General features: G+C 47.2%; 6 protein-coding genes across 6 annotated transcripts; 2 read left to right on the top strand and 4 right to left on the bottom strand.

Annotated features, from left to right (window-relative positions):
- Window positions 1–173: 173 nt before the first annotated feature.
- EDB91DRAFT_1113877 (uncharacterized protein) lies at window positions 174–1,005 on the top strand. The gene is made up of 3 exons (XM_041317877.1): window positions 174–476; window positions 537–718; window positions 785–1,005. The coding sequence occupies exons 2-3, from the start codon at window positions 621–623 to the stop codon at window positions 948–950; spliced, it is 264 nt and encodes an 87-aa protein (XP_041180736.1). The 5' UTR covers window positions 174–476; window positions 537–620; the 3' UTR covers window positions 951–1,005.
- A 971-nt stretch (window positions 1,006–1,976) lies between these two features.
- EDB91DRAFT_1344937 (HAD-like domain-containing protein) lies at window positions 1,977–3,177 on the bottom strand (the record flags this gene model as incomplete). Its single annotated transcript, XM_041325825.1, has 5 exons — window positions 2,658–3,177; window positions 2,441–2,599; window positions 2,293–2,375; window positions 2,133–2,236; window positions 1,977–2,080 (listed from the first exon to the last, which is right to left on the bottom strand). Exons 1-5 carry the CDS (start codon window positions 2,838–2,840, stop codon window positions 1,977–1,979), a joined length of 633 nt encoding a protein of 210 aa, XP_041180737.1. The 5' UTR covers window positions 2,841–3,177.
- A 54-nt stretch (window positions 3,178–3,231) lies between these two features.
- On the top strand, window positions 3,232–5,203 carry EDB91DRAFT_878551 (uncharacterized protein). The gene is made up of 9 exons (XM_041328691.1): window positions 3,232–3,423; window positions 3,477–3,653; window positions 3,718–3,780; window positions 3,850–4,056; window positions 4,105–4,155; window positions 4,209–4,404; window positions 4,460–4,594; window positions 4,655–4,842; window positions 5,069–5,203. Exons 1-9 carry the CDS (start codon window positions 3,337–3,339, stop codon window positions 5,117–5,119), a joined length of 1,155 nt encoding a protein of 384 aa, XP_041180738.1. The 5' UTR covers window positions 3,232–3,336; the 3' UTR covers window positions 5,120–5,203.
- Window positions 5,204–17,011: 11,808 nt separating this feature from the next.
- Window positions 17,012–17,584, bottom strand: EDB91DRAFT_1047890 (uncharacterized protein; the record flags this gene model as incomplete). The annotated part of the gene is made up of 2 exons (XM_041313351.1): window positions 17,012–17,428; window positions 17,528–17,584. Coding segments are annotated over 2 exons (474 nt in total), but the record flags the coding sequence as incomplete, so codon positions are not given.
- A 353-nt stretch (window positions 17,585–17,937) lies between these two features.
- Window positions 17,938–18,099, bottom strand: EDB91DRAFT_1034237 (uncharacterized protein; the record flags this gene model as incomplete). Its single annotated transcript, XM_041312771.1, has 1 exon — window positions 17,938–18,099. A coding segment is annotated over one exon (162 nt), but the record flags the coding sequence as incomplete, so codon positions are not given.
- Window positions 18,100–18,700: 601 nt separating this feature from the next.
- EDB91DRAFT_1047986 (uncharacterized protein) lies at window positions 18,701–19,148 on the bottom strand (the record flags this gene model as incomplete). The annotated part of the gene is made up of 2 exons (XM_041313361.1): window positions 18,701–19,049; window positions 19,108–19,148. 2 exons carry the CDS (start codon window positions 19,146–19,148, stop codon window positions 18,701–18,703), a joined length of 390 nt encoding a protein of 129 aa, XP_041180741.1.

Genomic DNA, 19,148 nt, shown 5'->3' on the forward strand with positions numbered 1-19,148 from the left:
GGGGATTGGAATACTCAGACCTTAACCCGCTCAGAAATTTGGGTGCATGGAGCAACCCTGTGCGTGACGAGCATTCGTGGCTTTCGAGCTGGTTGATGAGAGAAATAGTTTGAAAGTCCGCTTGATGCTTTATTTTATGCTGAAGTAAGCTCCGCGTAGACACAACCATAATAGGACGCTTCACGCCGCCCGAGGGTCGAGGGGCGCATATTGACCGCGTGCTCAACCAATGCAAGAATTCATGGATGTTGTTCGCTCATGGTCAGTCGGTTCTATGTGTACCACTAGGCGTCTTCATCTGATCACCTTCGAAAATTTCCATAAATCATGCAACTCGGAAGGACAACTTCCTTTCCCATGTGAAGTTATAAGGGACATATTATTTATCTGTGGCGTCCTATAATACGCTAACGAGGCTCAATACGTCCGACAAATTTTACCCTCTGGAATCTGGCAGGTTCGTCTCAAAGATCAAGGTGCGTAGCTGCACTATCATGATGGTCACAGTTGTACCGCAGTTTCATATTCACCTTCAGGTATAGACCTCCCGTGTTCCTCTGTGCTTGCTTCTCGTGCACCCGGGGAGCTTGTTAGCTGGGGAGAACCCACCCTCGATAGATATGTTTATGCAATTGAGTGCGTTTTGGCTGACCTTGTCTGGTGTTTCCTTGGTTGAGATGCGCCGATGCAGAAGGTACAAGGGTATCAAAAATGTCTGGTTAGTTGCATAGCATGCTATGTTTTATTGTGTTTGACCTGTCTTGATGACGCGCGTGTCTACCAGCTCACTCGCCCCCTATTCGAAAAAAGTTAGTATGACTCGACCAGGCGGCCCTGTCTGGTCTTCATATTGCATTCCAGGATATCACATCCAAGAAGTTTCGAGTGTCCAGGTGGTAGAATCAGGGATCGTGGTAGATCGGTTGCTACCATCTGAGTGCTGTCTGTGAAGCAGGAAGTGAACGCAAAGAGAAAGATTTGCTGTTGTAAAGATGAATACCACTGGTGAGTTCTATAACCTCACGATATTACGAGTCTGAGGAAATACTATGTAGCGCCTGTAACGGTGACCGGCAGAACAACTGGGTCCGACCTCGGCACGACTAACCATTTCTGGCATAGGTCAGGTAATCTTACAATAGGCATCAAGCTAGCGAAAATCTTACACCCCTACCAGGAAACGACCATGCGTGTCGCATCGTGTCCTAGATGAGTACCCCATGTACTTCCTGGTTTTATTTTAGTGCCAAGCGCTGCTATAACTTCATTTCTTCGCGTGCTTGGCCTCTGCAAGGGGATAATGGTCCTTGCGGCCTTGCCCCACGACTCAAGCTATCCACCTTGACGGCATGATGTTGATGCAGCGTTGTCACTCATCAGTTCCTCACCCCGAAGTCTTGGGTTACATATTTTGCTGATCATGTCGTCTCCCTGTGGCACAACGATACATAGAGAGGGAGGGAATACATGATGTCAGAATTCTAACGATTCCATATATTCTATCATTCATGGTGGTAATTATTAGGAGGCGCTGGAGCGAGGTCATGAGTATATGTGAGAGGCAGTAGGAAGGGTTGTGCAGCGGATGTTCGTGGTTAGTTCTTTTGCCGATGAGCGCTGAGATCAAAAATCGGGGTGAGTGACCAGTGTTGTTACTAACCCGGGTCATAACTAAACAGGTTATAACTGGTGAGTCCTGGATTGAATTAACTACGAAATAACTGGGGTTAATGGGGTTAAATAGCAGTTAATTACTTCAAGGTAGCTAGTCGTCGATAACAATTGAAATATTCGAGCTCGACGGACCATTTCCCATGCTCGATGACTCCCCTGCATTCCCGCCACTGTGCGACTCTTCATCCTCAGGCAGGCGTGACATTAGCGCTAATTCCTTCTATTCAAATTGTAGCTCTAGATATCTAATTAATCCACTCTTCTGAGGACTAGCCCCTTCTATGCACGGGAGAAGACTAAAACTATTTTCCATCGAGGATGCGAAGTTCTCCGATAGACTGGGTGACGTAGTCGGGTACTATTGGTGAAGCATGTGGGCCGGTGATATCTTGCTTCGATGTGATGCCTGAGGACACAATGTTCATGCCAAGTATTGATTATTGACTTTGAATACGCACCCGTCAGAACAAGGAGCGTCGCAAGACCTCCAGCTTGTCCGAATAAAATATCAGTGTTCAAGCGATCTCCGACCATTATCGTGCGTTTCGGATCGAATTTCACCCTGTCAAAAAGCGCATTGATGAAAAGCACCACAAGCTAGATGGGGTGACCACTTACTTGGCTTGAATACAATCCAACATCGTCTTTGCGGGTTTTCCGATACTTATCGGATCCTTCTCCAGCACAAGCGTAATGGAGCGCTGATGGCTCCAGCTCCAGGCAAGCGATCATCCGCGCTCGGGAATGTGCTGTCTTCATTTGTGACCGAGAATTGGCAGCCGGGGTTTCGTGTGAGGTATTGGAAAGTTTTTGATAGCTTGGTATACTTTACGCTGAGGTCTGAGCCACAAAGTACGGCTTGAACATCTGGGTCAAGTGTGAAGTTTGATGATGAGAATGGATCGAGGGTGCAGTCTGCTAGGTCCTGGTTGTCTATGGATGGATGAGTGGTGGGCGGGGTGCACGAAGGACTATTTGCATACTGTTCCCCCGATGAAAGAGATACCTTCTTCCTCAATCCCTGCCATCCCGATCACATACACATTCTTCAAGTTTAATGACAGAGGATATGTAAACAGCAGTCGGAGTATTGGTGGGGGAGACAAATACGCGGATAAATAGACTGATTGATTTGTGGAACCGATGTTGTATGTGATTGGTGACATAGCAAAAGACGGCTCGCAATTCCAGTTGTGCAGGATTGGATGTAGTATTTGGTGCGCCGCTGATGGGAAATGGCGGAAGTAGGTGAGGCCGAGGATGCCAAACTGGATGTATCTAGACTTGGCGTAGTAGCGGTTCGCCCGGGTTAATTAATAGGTTGGGTCATGGGATAAGGGGTTGTGGAAGAAGTCAGTGTATTCGGCGCACGTCTAACCAGGCATGCACATTGCACGCTGGCAAACAAAGGCAGGCAATCCGTGGACCTCGCTACCGGGCAGCCTGTGATATGCAGAACACCAGTACTGACCAATCTGTCTTCAATGTTTCAACCATGCCAATCGATGAAGCTTGAAGTTCGGCCCCCAATAATTGCATGATAAGTGATAAGCGCTTCCATCATTACTTATGTAAATATCTTCTGCGGGTGGGCGCTTGTCGACCTTACGTCCCATCCACGTCCTCTTTCACCTAGAAACCTCTTTAGACTCAGTCTCAGTTATGAAGAAACGGCTTTCGCGATTGCTGGGCCCGCGAAGCCACTCAAACCCTCATTTGCCAGCGCAGAGTGGAGACAGCGAATTTGAGGTATTCAATATTGAGCTTACGTCTATTCGTTGTGTTTAATCATGACTTTCTAGGTCTCCTCTCTCCCCCCTTCAGGGGATGAATCTCGCACAAAACCTCCAGGATCGGTACGCAATTTATTGGGCAAGGTGACCAACCGTTCCACTCGAAGCGCTCGACAGTCTCCGATCCCTGAACCCGCGGCTGCAAGTTCCGGGGCACAGGATCCCATAACCACTCAGACAACTCAGGTAGGTGCAATATCGACTCTGGGCATATCCTGTATCCGATCATCATTGCTTACTGCTGGGGCAGGATCATTCAACGCTCACCGTGGCACCCACTCCCGAACAGGCTTCTGATGCCCGCGCTGCGAACGTAAGTTCCACTGTTGTAGATCGGACGCTCTTATCTATCTTTCGATAATGTACTAAGTTCCGTCATCAGGCCGAACAACTTAACCCGAAGTTTGTAGATGAAAAAATCGCTGATGCCTCCAAAAATATGGAAGGCATGAAAAATGTCCCAGGAATGGCCCAAAATATAGCTTCACCATCCGACAACCTACAATCCATCCCAAATACCATTGACACGTTCTCCGTGATTCTTGGACCACTGAAGTTGTTCAACTCCGTCGCTGATGGGCTTGCAGATGTACGAGCGTCTATCTCGATTTTGTAACCGACTGACCTTGTTACTTAGGTCCATCCCTATGCAAAGGTGGCGTTGAGCATATTCACCTTCGCGTCGAAGGTGCTCTTGCTTCCATATTCTCACCTTCGCAGGTTATTGATATCTAGTGACAGATGATCATCGCTCAGGCAGACCGCGATGCTGCTGTGTCTAGTCTGCTCCAGAAGATGTCAGAGATCTATGCTTTCATGACGCAAGATGAAGCATTGGCCAAAATTGAATCGATGGTAGCGATATACGGAAAGATAGCGCGACAGACGCTGGAATGCGCCGATTTCATCACCCATTACTCTGAGACAAAGAGCGCCTGTGAGTCGATCGCACTACTGCATCGCCTGTCACTCAACATTGTCTCTTCGCGCAGGGGTAAGACTTGGCAAAAACATCGTCAGCGAAACAGATGCCAAGATTCAGAGCTTCAGCGAGGCTCTGGATAGTCTCATGCAGCAGTTCAGAGATCAAGCGATTCGTGACGCTGTGACAATCATTCACCGTGCCGGTAAGAGTTGACTCCAATTCACTCTGAATGTTCGCTGACGTTCGACGACGCGTTGCCTAGGGGAGGATCTGGACCTCAGCGGGATGATGTGTGCTGATGGTGCTGGTTTCAATACTTCCAAACGTTGTCTCCCAGGCACTCGGGAGGACATTCTGTCCGAGATCAAGTCCTGGATCTGTAGCACGGAGAAGGACGTGCCGTCCATCTTCTGGTTGTCCGGCACTGCAGGGAAAGGCAAATCAGCTATCGCTCATACAATAGCCAACTGGTCTAGTGAGCAGGGGGGTCTAGGAGCCTTCTTCTGCTTCGATCGCACACGAGGAGCTGACTTTCGCCACGAGAAAATATTCACCACGATCGCTCGCGATTTGGCCAGATGTGATCCTACCGTGCGGCGAACGCTGGCGCGTGCGATTCACGATCGCAACGAACTCAAGGATACCACAGACATCGCAAGGCAATGGCAGGAGCTAGTCATTGGACCAGTCGGGAAGGCCTCCAAAGCCATCACTACTCCCGTGCTGATAGTCATCGAGGCATTGGACGAGAGTGGCAAGAAGGCCTCCCGAGAACAAATTCTTCGTCTGCTCGCTGGCAAACTGAACACCTCTTCCAAACTCCCTGACAACTTCCGTATTCTCGTCACGTCCCGCCCACTGGAAGATATCAATAACGTCCTGCACACCGCATCGCATGTTCGCCATAGTCTCCTTGGACGATATCTCGCCCGTGACGACAGAGCAAGATATCCAGTTGTATATCTCAAACAGACTGGAAGATCTGCGTCATATATTTAATGATGCGCACTTCAAGACGCTCGCCGAGAAATCTGATGGCCTGTTCGAATGGGCTCGTCTTGCCTGCGAGTATATAAGTGACACGAACACAGTGGGCCCAGATCTGATGGACCTTTTCGAAGCTGTAATCGGAACTGCATCTGAAAAAGGAACACCTCTGTTGGATGCCATGTATAGACTGATCTTGGCAGACACCATGCCAGAGGGTCAGCGCGAGAAAGCCATCCCCATATTTCGGTCTGTTATGGGGCAAATCCTCGCATCATTGGAACCGCTTCCCGTCGCTGCGTTGAACGCGATTCGTCGGGATTTTCCTGATGGGCGCGGCCGTTACAAATTGGAGCGGGTTATTCGGCCACTGAGCTCGCTTCTCACCGGGACCACAGATTCTCAAACTTCCATACGCCCCCTCCACGCATCTTTCTATGACTTCCTCACAGATGAGTCACGGAGCCACGACTTTTTCGTCGACATCTCATCGGTACAGAGCGATCTTGCCTTGGCCTCGCTCCGGGTCATGGAGCGCGGGCTTCGATTCAACATCTGCTCCTTGGAAAGTTCTTACCTGGCCAATTCCGCTGTCGCTGACTTGGAGAGACGAGTGAAGGTGTCCATATCGGCCGAGCTATCATACTCGTGTCGATTCTGGGGGACGCATGTGGCAGCCACATCTTTTGAACCATCACTCGCTAAGGAAATCGAAGCTCTCTTCGACGGAGAGCGCCTCCTTTGGTGGTTGGAGGCACTGTCTCTGATGAAAAGTGTCGGCGGCTCGGTGGTGTGCCTCTTGTCCATCGCAGACTGGTTTGTGGTGCGTAGTTCGAGCTCATTCTTAGACTCACTAGATTCTTACGCGTAGTAATTATAGGGCCATACCCAGTATACCCATACCGGCGAGGCTGCCAGGGACACCCTGCGTTTCGTTCGAACATTCGCACCCACCATTCTACACAGCACTCCACATTTATATTTGTCCGCTCTGCCATTCGCTCCAACGCAGTCGATGATATTTCGCAAGTTCGCCGCAAAGTTCCCTTGCACGCCCCGCATCGTTGCTGGCCATGTCGTAAAGTGGCCTCAGATGGAAAAGATACTCCATGGGCGTGGCATGGTTTTCTCGGTTGCAATGTCGCCAGACGGAAAACGCATCGTCGGTGGTTTAAGTGACAGAACGATCCAGGTGTGGGACACGGAGACTGGAGAGGCATTGAGCTTCGCTCTCAAAGGCCACACTGGATGTGTTACATCTGTTGCATTCTCCCCGGATGGAAATCGCATCGTGTCAGGTTCATATGACATGACAGTTCGGGTGTGGGATGCAGCGACTGGCAAGGCATTGGGTGCCCCTCTCCGAGGGCATACTGGCCGGGTTCAGTCTGTCGCAGTCTCACGCGATGCGAAACACATCGTGTCTGGTTCATATGACGGGACGGTTCGGGTGTGGGATGCAGAGGCTGGCGAGCCAATGGGTGCACCCCTAGAAGGGCACACTGAGTCTGTTGAGTGTGTCGCAATCTCGCTGGATGGAAAGCGCATCGTGTCTGATTCATGGGACAAGACAATCCGGGTGTGGGATATGGGGACTCGCGAGGCGTCGGGTCCCCCTCTCCAAGGCCACACTGAGTATGTCAACTCTGTCGCAATCTCACCTGATGGTACTCGCATTATATCTGGCTCTCATGATAAGACCATCCGAGTGTGGGATATGGAGACTGGCACGGCATTAGGTGCCCCTTTCCAAGGCCACACTGACTCCATTTCATCTATCGCAATCTCATCGGATGGCGATCGCATCGTGTCTGGTTCATGGGACCAGACAATCCGCGTGTGGCATGGGGAGACTGGCGAGGCGTTAGGTGCCCCTCTCCAAGGACACACTAGCTCTGTTACGTCAGTCGCAATCTCCCCGGATGGAAATCGCATAGTGTCCGGCTCACACGACAAGAGAATTCGGGTGTGGAATGCGGACACAAGTACTGGCGGAGCATTGGGTGCCGCTCTCCAAGGCCACACTAACTCCATCAACTCTGTTTCAATCTCGCCGGATGGACATCGAATCGTGTCTGGCTCATCCGACAAGAATGTTCGGGTGTGGGATTTGCGAACTGGCGAGGCATTGGGTACCCCTCTCCAAGGGCACACTGGCTCTGTTCAGTCAGTTGCAATCTCGTCGGATGGGCATCACATTGTATCTGGTTCAGAAGACACGACAATCCGGGTGTGGGAGTTAGAAACTGGAGAGGCATCAGGCGCCCCTCTGCAAGGCCACACTGACTGGGTTCAGTCTGTCATGATCTCGCGGGATGGGAAACACATCATATCTGGTTCAGATGATTGCACAGTTCGGGTATGGAATATAGAAACTGGAGAGCCATCAGGTGCCCCTCTCCGAGGTCACACTTCCTATATCACGTCTGTCGCAATCTCACCCATTGGAAATTGCATTGTGTCTAGTTCATGCGACAGGTCAATCCGGGTATGGGATATAGAGACTGGCGAGGCATCCGGTGCCCCTCTCCAAGAGGCTGACAGGGTTTGGTCTGTTGCAATCTCGTTGAATGGGCAACACATTGTGTCTGGGTCAGATGACACGACCATCCGAGTGTGGGATATCAAGACTCGCGAAACATTCGGTGGCTCGCTCCGAGGCCACACTGGAGCTGTTCGGTCTATCGCAATCTCGCAGGATGGGAAACACATTTTCTCTGGTTCAGATGACAAGACCATCCGAGTCTGGGATATGGAGACTGCAAAGCCATTGAGTGCCCCTCTGGGAGGACACACCGATTCTGTTATGTCTGTCGCAATTTCTCCCGATGGCAACTGCATCGTGTCTGGTTCATATGACCGGACCATTCGGGTGTGGGATCTAAAATTTCTCAACCGGGACCAACCCTTGAAAGCGCCACCAATTTGTTTTTCCCCCAACCCAACATATGCTCTTCATTCCGCCTCATCCTTCCTCCCATGTTCCTCCACCCCACTAGCAGCTTCTCTTGCTCCAAACGGTGAAGGCTGGGTTGTAGGCCCTGACGGACGGCTTCTCCTCGGGATCCCACTCAACTTTCACCCAGTGATGTATACCCCAGGCAACACGCTGGTGATACCCTTGAATCATGCCTCGCAGTTTGATTTAAGTAGTCTCGCGCATGGCACGTCATGGCACAAGTGCCGGGAACCGCAGGCTGTCCTGTTTTCACGATAATGCTCTCTTAGGGCGCGTCTTGGAAACATCTACGGACATTCTACACAGAACTCGTACAATATATGGTTGCTATTTTCGTGCCCTTCACTTATGCTTCTTCCGCTGTCTCCCACCACAATGAATCCCCGGTCTTACTGCTATAGTGCAATCCAATTATTGCTATACTGTCTATAGACTGTCTACAGTGCAGGTTAGAATTCAAACAAGCCTCATGCCATTTTGCGGTTGGGGGCACAATGTCTCAGTAGGTGTTGAGGAGGGGCATCAGTGAGTGCACTGGTAACATCGGAATGTCAACCGGACTTGATGTGGACGGCAACACATTGGTAGGATATGGTCGAGATGGTTTGAACGTGAAATCGTCGTTTTCATCCCCATCCACATCCTTCTGGTTGGAGTTTGATCACTAGATATGATGAACACCTGCGGCGGGACCCATATCGACATGCTGTTGTCAGACACTCATCTAGATGATCAAAAATTGTGCGATTGTGTACATGTTATACTCGCGCGTCGCGCGTATGTATGACGCTCCAAACCCCACTTTAATAAACTGCGCGACACACAACATCGAGTGCGCGATACACAACCGAATGCGCGATACGATATCGAGTGCGCGATACACAACATCGATTGCGCGATACACAACGACCGAATGCGCGATACAGGGCACCAAAGTGCCACACAGCCTACAAGTGTCGTGTTTATGACATCAAGGACATTGTGAGATACTAACAGTCACGGTGTATAATGGGTGTAAGATTAAGGTAGTGTATCATAGCGGGAGGATTTTGGTCAGGTAGCAGGTCAGGGTAGCAAGGTATAGATAGACAAGGGAAGCTTCGAGATTAAAAGGATACTAAGTAGATAGCAGTAGGGCACAGAGTGTTAGACGGCAATATTCACATCACCTATAAATAATCTTCAGACCAAGGATTAATACGAGGAGGGGCAGATGGACTATCAGGGTCGAGGACACCACGCAAGAAGATATCAGATGGTCGGGGCTCTACAAAGTCAAGTGGCTTGGAGACATGACGAAGAAGGAATTGTCTAGATAGTAAATCAGCGGTGCCGAAATTTGATGCCTGATGGCTTGACCCAGCCTGCGCGCTGAAAAAAGAGCCGGAGGGGAGGGTGTCCTTTCGCACCGGGGTCTCTGGCACTAGAGACAACTGTCGAATAACATTGGGAAGTTCATCGATGTCTGCATTGGAGCTTTCTAGAAAAACTAAATTGTGAGTGAGTGAGCGAGAGAGAAAAAGTTTAAAGATGAACGAACGTTTGTTAGGCTGTGAGGCTGCGTAAAAAACACTCCGTGCTCGGAAATCTGACACTAGTAAGTCCTCCTGCTTCACCGTGATGCCTGCTAGAACAATGAGTGAGTGACAGGACAACTTGTGAAATATTACACACCTTTCATTTTTTTGGCGGAAGGTTTGGATTCCGTGTCGGAGACAATCTCAACAGATGATTCTCGTCCACGTTTGAGCTTCGCAGCGGCTAGCAAACGAGAGATAGATATGAACCAAATAATTGACTGATATTAGATAAACTTACCTGCACGTTGTAGGGAGTATCCCTATGCTAGGCTTGTATCCACCACTTTTCCGATGCATCAGGCATCCATCCGACGTCCATCCGACACCTATCCATTCCATCCGATACCCATCTGCTTTGCGGACGACATGCGGATACCTTCGGATCTCCCCCTATAGCTCACGCATCCGCCGCATCCGTCCTGTCCACGTCCATTCTACCTCATTGGTACGTACTCACACGCATTTTCTTGTTACTGACTGAACACAGACATATCCTCTCACACTCCAGTATTTTTCGGATAGCTTATGGCACGGTCTAGACTCGCTACCTATGTATCTATGTTCCTTGAAAATACTGTACCCTATAAGCATGGAGGATTTTGAAAAATACTTACTTCATGTAACTTCCTCCCACTTTTCCTGCACCTTACCAGAAGGTCACTTTGACTTATACCCACTATCCATCTAACCTTTAATGAACTTCCTTTGACTTTGATTCGCATCCTGTCCGATCTGCAAGTGCCATCCGCTCCATCTGACGAATCAGTATGTTTCGCATCCTATCCGTTTCATCCGCTTTTGCGGATCTTTCATCCTATAGGGTCGCTTTAGACAGAGACTAGTATTCCCCAGTAGCAATCCCCTTAAGGGTCGAACGCACTTATTCCCAAGCGAGGCAGCAGGCAGCAAAGACCCAACTGTGTAGTCGATTGACTTCTATCTGCTGCACTTGTTGTACCCACAATGTGTTAATATTGTTGGTTTTGGCTCCTTGAAACTTAAAGCACCGTCGGAATCAAAAAATATCCCATCATCCCCCGTCTCTTGATATTCAGGATCCCACGATGCATAAATATGTTCTGGAATTCCTCTCCGCAATGCTGAAGACACGGAAATTAGCCTATCAAGAAATTGTAGGACATAGAGCTTCTTACCTATGATGATGTTGGCATCTTTCACAGGGCACTTGGGTCTGCCTCGGAATCGTGCAAGATCACTGCCGGTGGGCTTGTCGACATTTACGACCTCATATCGAAGCCTCTCCTCACATAATGCAGTAACATATACCCGTCTCAGACGGGCAGCCGGGTGTGACAATGTGCCGATAGAGACGGGCCACCTGGTGCCGGCCCATGGCAATAATTGTACCATGTTAGACGAGTGGGCCGAGGGGGTGGAGTGTCCAAGGCAAACGGATGGGCCGGGTGTATATAGTATAGATGGTAGTATAGCAATGTACTATATAGGAAATTATGAATAGTAGTAGTGAATCCAGTGTGTGATAGATGAGTGGGCCGGAGGAATGGAGTGCAATATAGACAAGTGGGCCGGGGAACTGGGGTGTGATGGAGATGAGTGGGCCGGTAAATGAGGTGCAATGGAGACGAGTGGGCCGGTACATAAGGTGCAATGAAGACGAGGGGGCCGGAGAATAGGGTGCAATTGAGACGAGTGGGCCGGTATAGCAGGTGCAATGGAGATGGGTGGGCTGGTAAATAAGGTGCAATTAAGACGAGTGGGCCGGTATAGCAGGTGCAATGGAGACGGGTGGGCCAGTATAGCAGGTGCAATAGAGACGGGTGGGCCGGTAAAGGAGGTGCAATGAGGACGAGTCGGCCGGTGTTATTGGGTGCAATGAAGACGAGTGGGCTGGTGATATGGGGTGCAATGAAGACGGGTGGGCCGGCATGATAGGGTGCAATGGAGACAGGTGGGCCGGTATTATGGGGTGCAACAACGACCGGTATTTATGTAACCGGTTGCTTGTGGTAACATAGCACTCAATCCGGCGATTCCACCGGTGGTCTGATCATGTAAAATGGTTAAGATTTGACAAAGTTATGAGCCCTACAAGGGAAAGCCATAAATTTAGAGGATATTATGATATATTGTATCTAGACCATTGCAACCGGTATTTTTTGACCGGTATTTACATGACCGGTTGCTTGTGGTAACATAGCACTCAATCCGGTGATTCCACCGGTGGTCTGACCATGTAACATAGTTAAGATTTGACAAAGTTAGGAGCCTTACAAGAGAAAGTCACAAAGTCAGAGGATATATCATATCTAGACCATTGTGACCGGGATTTTTCAACCGGTAGTTATGTGACCGGTTGCTTGTGGTGACATAGCACTCAGTCCGGTGATTCCACCGGTGGCCTGACCATGTAAAATGGTTAAGATTTGACAAAGTTATGAGTCTTACAACAAGAGAAAGTGACAATTTCAGAGGATATATCATGTCTAGACCATTGTGTCCGGTATTTATGTGACCGGTTGTTTATAGTAAAACATAGCACTCAATCTGGTGATTCCACTGGTGGTCTGACCATGTAAAATGGTTAAGATTTGACAAAGTTATGAGCCCTACAAGAGAAAGCCATAAATTTAGAGGATATTATGATGTATTGTATCTAGACCATTGCAACCGGTATTTTTTGACCGGTATTTACGTGACCGGTTGCTTGTGGTAATGTAGCACTCAATCCGGTGATTTCACCGGTGGTCCGATCATGTAAAATGGTTAATATTTGACAAAGTTATGAGTGCTACAAGAAAAAGTCACAAATTCACTGGCAGAGGATATATGATATCTAGACCATTGTGACCGGGATTTTTCAACCGGAAGTTATGTGACCGGTTGCTTGTGGTAACATAGCACTCAATCCAGCGATTTTACCGGTGGTCTGATCATGTAAAATGGTCAAGATTTGACAAAGTCATGAGCCCTGCAAGAGAAAGTCATGAATTTAGAGGATATATGATATCTAGACCATTGTGACCGGTATTTTTTGACCGGTAGTTATGTGACCGGTTGCTTGTGGTAACATAGCACTCAATCCGGTGATTTTACCGGTGGTCTGATCATGTAAAATGGTCAAGATTTGACAAAGTTATGAGCCTTACAAGAGAAAGCCACACATTCAGAGGATATTATGATATATTGTATCTAGACCATTGTAACTGGTATTTTTTGACCGGTATTTATGTGACCGGTTGCTTGTGGTAACATAGCACTCAATCCGGTGATTCCACCGGTGGTCTGACCATGCAAAATCATTAAGATCTGACAAACTTATGAGCCTTACAAGATAAAGCCACAGATTTAGAGGATGTTATATCTAGACCATTGTGACCGGTATTTTTGTGAACAGTTGCTTGCAGTAATATAGTACTCAATCTGGTGATTCCACCGGTAGTCTGATCATGTGAAATGGTTAAGATTTGACAAAGTTCTGAGCCTTATAAGACCAAGTCATAAATTCAAAGGATACAGTGTTGTATCAGCTTATATCTGGACCATTGTAATCAGTATTTTTGCAACCGGTTGCTTGTGGTAATGTAGCACTCAATCAGGGGATTCCATTTTGCCCCTTTGATAGGAGAGTGTTCTAGCACTGTCAAAACATATTTAGGAGTATATATTAACATATTCCACCACTTAGTTGACCCCCTGAAGGGCTACATCAAACAATATAGCATATATACATGAAAACATAACTGATAAGAACCCTCCAACACTATCAAGGATGTTATTGGTAATCAGACACTTGGGATATGTCCCATGTATATCCCTAGTCATGGTCCTAAAATTCTGGAAAGATCCCTCAAGTATTGACGGTAAGATAAGTAAAACAACATAGGCTTGACATATGACAATTTACCCCTGTCACTGAAAGTCACTGACACATATCACACACACCAAAGATTTTATTAAAAATGCAGTAGTATGTATAGTAGACTACATAATGAACCTAAAATACACATTGCCCTGAAGGTAAAGTCTTTGTAGAAGAGTGTGGTGAGGAAATATTAGGATTGGTAAGTAAAAGTCCAACCACTACATATACACCAAACTGGTGAGTTTCGATGTTTTGGGCTTTTGGACTTTCCCACACTCTATTTCAGAGATATTTCACTGCCCTAGCTCTCAACTGTTAGTGGATCCTTTTATAAATCTGAGACCATGATATTGACCATGCTTAGAATATATTGCAAGCATCTGATTACTAGATTGTGTCCATTGGAGAATGTAGGCCCCTTATCAGTACACATACCCCCTTTCCCTTAGATAACAATATTATACCATATTTCTAACTGATCCTTGGGATGAGAAGTAGGTATATATGTAGTAAGGATAATATATGAGTAGTCTGGATCATTTATGCAATGGTAAAGTAGGGGAAAACACCAAAAATGTGACAACTGCAATCTTAGAAGTTTTAGCCTGTATAGAAGGATTCTGTAGGTATCCTGATGTACCAACCTGGTGTACATACTCTAAATCTGTCTAGGAATGGTCCCCATATCATTCTGCAGCTGTGTTCCTGTAGGAAAACCTTTCCCAGAGGATGGACCACCAGGAGAGGGTGAGTACACAGCATCACAAGGTTTGGTCTGTGGATGTTAAGGTCATGCTCAAAGGAAGGAGAACTCAAAGGGCTTGACTTCAGCTTGTGTGCTGCACCCCTTACCTGAGTATGTGCCCTTAATTTATGAGAGGCAGGAGGGAAGTCCAACAAAGTCCAGAGGTTTCCGGAGGTCAGACACTAGGGGAGTTCGGCGGAACTCCAGAGGTTCAAGGAAACCCAGAGTAAGACTGCTGTGGACAAGTCTGGAGTAGAAATGGAACAGAGGTAAACTACCCTAAGGTAGAGCTGGAGACACACTGGTCTAGATATAACATATCCTCTGAATGTGTGGCTTTCTCTTGTAAGGCTCATAACTTTGTCAAATCTTGACCATTTTACATGATCAGACCACCGGTAAAATCGCCGGATTGAGTTCTATGTTACCACAAGCAACCGGTCACATAACTACCGGTCAAAAAATACCGGTCACAATGGTCTAGATATCATATATCCTCTAAATTCATGACTTTCTCTTGTAGGGCTCATGACTTTGTCAAATCTTGACCATTTTACATGATCAGACCACCGGTAAAATCACCGGATTGAATGCTATGTTACCACAAGCAACCGGTCACATAACTACCGGTTGAAAAATCCCGGTCACAATGGTCTAGATATCACATATGCTCTGACTTTGTGACTTTCTCTTGTAAGGCTCCTAACATTGTCAAATATCAACCATTTTACATGGTCAGACCACTGGTGGAATCACCGGATTGAGTGCTATGCTACCACAAGCAACTGGTCACATAACTACCAGTTGAAAAATCCCGGTCACAATACTGTAGATATCATATATCCTCTAAATTCATGACTTTCTCTTGTAGGGCTCATGACTTTGTCAAATCTTGACCATTTTACATGATCAGACCACCGGTAAAATCACCGGATTGAGTGCTATGTTACCACAAGCAACCGGTCACATAACTTCCGGTTGAAAAATCCCGGTCACAATGGTCTAGATATCATATATCCTCTGCCAGTGAATTTGTGACTTTTTCTTGTAGCACTCATAACTTTGTCAAATATTAACCATTTTACATGATCAGACCACCGGTGAAATCACCGGATTGAGTACTGTTACTAGAAACAACCGGTCACATAAATACCGGTCACAATGGTCTAGACATGATATATATCCTCTGAAATTGTCACTTTCTCTTGTTATAAGGCTCATAACTTTGTCAAATCTTAACCATTTTACATGGTCAGACCACCGGTGGAATCACCGGATTGAGTGCTACATTACCACAAGCAACCGGTCACGTAAATACCGGTCAAAAAATACCGGTTGCAATGGTCTAGATACAATACATCATAATATCCTCTAAATTTATGGCTTTCTCTTGTAGGGCTCATAACTTTGTCAAATCTTAACCATTTTACATGGTCAGACCACCAGTGGAATCACCAGATTGAGTGCTATGTTTTACTATAAACAACCGGTCACATAAATACCGGACACAATGGTCTAGACATGATATATCCTCTGAAATTGTCACTTTCTCTTGTTGTAAGACTCATAACTTTGTCAAATCTTAACCATTTTACATGGTCAGGCCACCGGTGGAATCACCGGACTGAGTGCTATGTCACCACAAGCAACCGGTCACATAACTACCGGTTGAAAAATCCCGGTCACAATGGTCTAGATATGATATATCCTCTGACTTTGTGACTTTCTCTTGTAAGGCTCCTAACTTTGTCAAATCTTAACTATGTTACATGGTCAGACCACCGGTGGAATCACCGGATTGAGTGCTATGTTACCACAAGCAACCGGTCATGTAAATACCGGTCAAAAAATACCGGTTGCAATGGTCTAGATACAATATATCATAATATCCTCTAAATTTATGGCTTTCCCTTGTAGGGCTCATAACTTTGTCAAATCTTAACCATTTTACATGATCAGACCACCGGTGGAATCGCCGGATTGAGTGCTATGTTACCACAAGCAACCGGTTACATAAATACCGGTCGTTGTTGCACCCCATAATACCGGCCCACCTGTCTCCATTGCACCCTATCATGCCGGCCCACCCGTCTTCATTGCACCCCATATCACCAGCCCACTCGTCTTCATTGCACCCAATAACACCGGCCGACTCGTCCTCATTGCACCTCCTTTACCGGCCCACCCGTCTCTATTGCACCTGCTATACTGGCCCACCCGTCTCCATTGCACCTGCTATACCGGCCCACTCGTCTTAATTGCACCTTATTTACCAGCCCACCCATCTCCATTGCACCTGCTATACCGGCCCACTCGTCTCAATTGCACCCTATTCTCCGGCCCCCTCGTCTTCATTGCACCTTATGTACCGGCCCACTCGTCTCCATTGCACCTCATTTACCGGCCCACTCATCTCCATCACACCCCAGTTCCCCGGCCCACTTGTCTATATTGCACTCCATTCCTCCGGCCCACTCATCTATCACACACTGGATTCACTACTACTATTCATAATTTCCTATATAGTACATTGCTATACTACCATCTATACTATATACACCCGGCCCATCCGTTTGCCTTGGACACTCCACCCCCTCGGCCCACTCGTCTAACACGGTACAATTATTGCCATGGGCCGGCACCAGGTGGCCCGTCTCTATTGGTACATTGTCACGCCCGGCTGCCCGTCTGAGACGGGTGAATTCACTGAAGGGGCTCCTCTCCTTGCTTATTAAAACCCATGGGCAAGAAGGTATGCCAATTCCTTTCCCCTTTTCTTTTGAATTGACATATTCAAATGCCAATGGAAACACTTCATTTTGCAGGTACTGATGAACCTCATCATGAGTCCATGTTCGATTGAACGAAAATTTGTTAGCGGTCTTGATATGTGCACATCGACGATGTTCCATGTTGTGCAACTGTGTCCGTGATGGTGGACTCGTGCTCTTGAGATTACCATCGTCCTTCAACATATTCTGTTAGTTTTTTCTTGTGTAAAAAAAGAGAGAGATATTCACATCAAGGCAATTCACCAAAAGAAGCCATGATGCAACCTTTGCGATTTTATCCCCATCTACATCAAATTGACTTGATGATGCAGCCCTTGCCCTACTACTAGGAACCCGACGAGATTGCAACTGCTCCGAGTCTGACTTGTAAGTATCACGATCATGTATAATGTGCTTCGCACCTTATTGACCTTGCTGTTTTGTAAGTGTACACCAGCCCTGAAGCCTTTCATGACTTCATCTCTGACTACCGAGGCTTGCTCAACATCCATTGCCTGGTCAAGTACGTTTTTGGATGAGGTAGCAGTTGGCAAGGATCTCGCTGCAGACCCCAAGCTGGTTTTTTGCTTGAATATGTTGACCAGCCTGTTTTTTCCGGACAGTTCTGTGCCATCTTGCCTTCGAGGTGCACCTTGCGAAGTGGAATTTAGTGCCTCGGGATGTTTGCTAAACCCGTGCTGGCATTCTCGGCAGTAGTAAGGAGCATTGGGGTTGGAGGGTGGGGTGAAGCACTCGCAGGTGCAGGCTTGCCCTCCTTCACGAAAGTCTTGGCAGTACTTTTCGTGGCGGTCGGACATAGCAATGTATGAGATGAAGTGGAGATGGCTCGGAAGAACAAATAGATGTGCTTTATGGAAGAATTTTGTCTTGGTTATTGACTGTAAGTCTCTAGCCAAATTTTAAGCATATTTTTGAGCATATTTCATGTACTACGTTTAGCTAAAAGTATCTTTCAGTTTCGAACAAAGATAATGCTGACAATCCTTGACACCAGAGTGTTGCACGAGCTTCCCAGACAGAGTCACTTAATGATACTATGATAGACTTTGTTCCACGTCTCCCAAATTGTAAGACTTCAACCATGGCTGCATCCTCATCACCTTGCTCATCAGGTAATAAGCCATAACCTTCAGGTATGATGCCCTCGTCAAATATTTGCTCGACTGTTGAAAAAAAAGGTTCTCATCATCCTGGGTCACGAAGGGACTTTTCTTTCCGGGCACTTCAATCACAGCATGGCGAACATTCTGTTCCTGATCTTCTTCTATCTGTGAGACAAGCTGATCCTCCGAATTAGTGTCTTCATTGTCAGGATGGCCAGCACCAGTCTGTCCATGACAATGAGTCTGTTCTTGCCCATGAGTGCCATAGTATCATTCAATTGTGTTTGGGTGAACTCCTTCACAATTGTCTTGGTAAATGCCAAGTGTTGCCTGGCTTATCAGTCGCAGATCCTGTGATAAATGCTGTGTCAGTGTTCACAATTTTGACTCGATCACTACCTACTTGTGGGCTCTTATTGTTCGTTGATGGGCCAGCGATCGGATGAAGATTCCATTCTTCTCGAAAGCTCTTACAGTCATCATTGATAGCATCCAAGAATAGACCTTGGAGGAGCCACAAATGACCCGTTTTCTCAATATCAAGGCCATGCAATCTCTCCAAGCGACTGAAGAATGCCCTCCAACATCTCACGAACTGGGTTCCTACTTCAACCCAGAGGCGCTCTATCCTTGAGTTTCGAGTAGACCTGCAGTACTTGTGTGAGCACGACACCCAATCAGTCATTTGACAATATGAAGGCTTACGATCCCCACATAAAAGAGCCACGATTTGGGCCATTTCGCAT

This window comes from Suillus paluster, assembly GCF_016628075.1.
Source record: "Suillus paluster strain FC165 chromosome Unknown EDB91scaffold_9, whole genome shotgun sequence".
Lineage (NCBI taxonomy): Eukaryota > Fungi > Basidiomycota > Agaricomycetes > Boletales > Suillaceae > Suillus > Suillus paluster.

What these genes read in the sequence shown, in the direction of transcription:
- EDB91DRAFT_878551 (XM_041328691.1), top strand. Translation starts at nt 3,337, where the DNA reads ATGAAGAAACGGCTTTCGCGATTGCTGGGCCCGCGAAGCCACTCAAAC. An exon ending in CTGATGCCCGCGCTGCGAAC is followed by an intron (nt 3,781 to 3,849) that starts GTAAGTTCCACT and finishes TTCCGTCATCAG; the next exon opens with GCCGAACAACTTAACCCGAA. An exon ending in GGAAAGGCAAATCAGCTATC is followed by an intron (nt 4,843 to 5,068) that starts GCTCATACAATA and finishes GGCAGGAGCTAG; the next exon opens with TCATTGGACCAGTCGGGAAG.
- EDB91DRAFT_1113877 (XM_041317877.1), top strand. Translation starts at nt 621, where the DNA reads ATGTTTATGCAATTGAGTGCGTTTTGGCTGACCTTGTCTGGTGTTTCC. An exon ending in AAGGGTATCAAAAATGTCTG is followed by an intron (nt 719 to 784) that starts GTTAGTTGCATA and finishes CGTGTCTACCAG; the next exon opens with CTCACTCGCCCCCTATTCGA.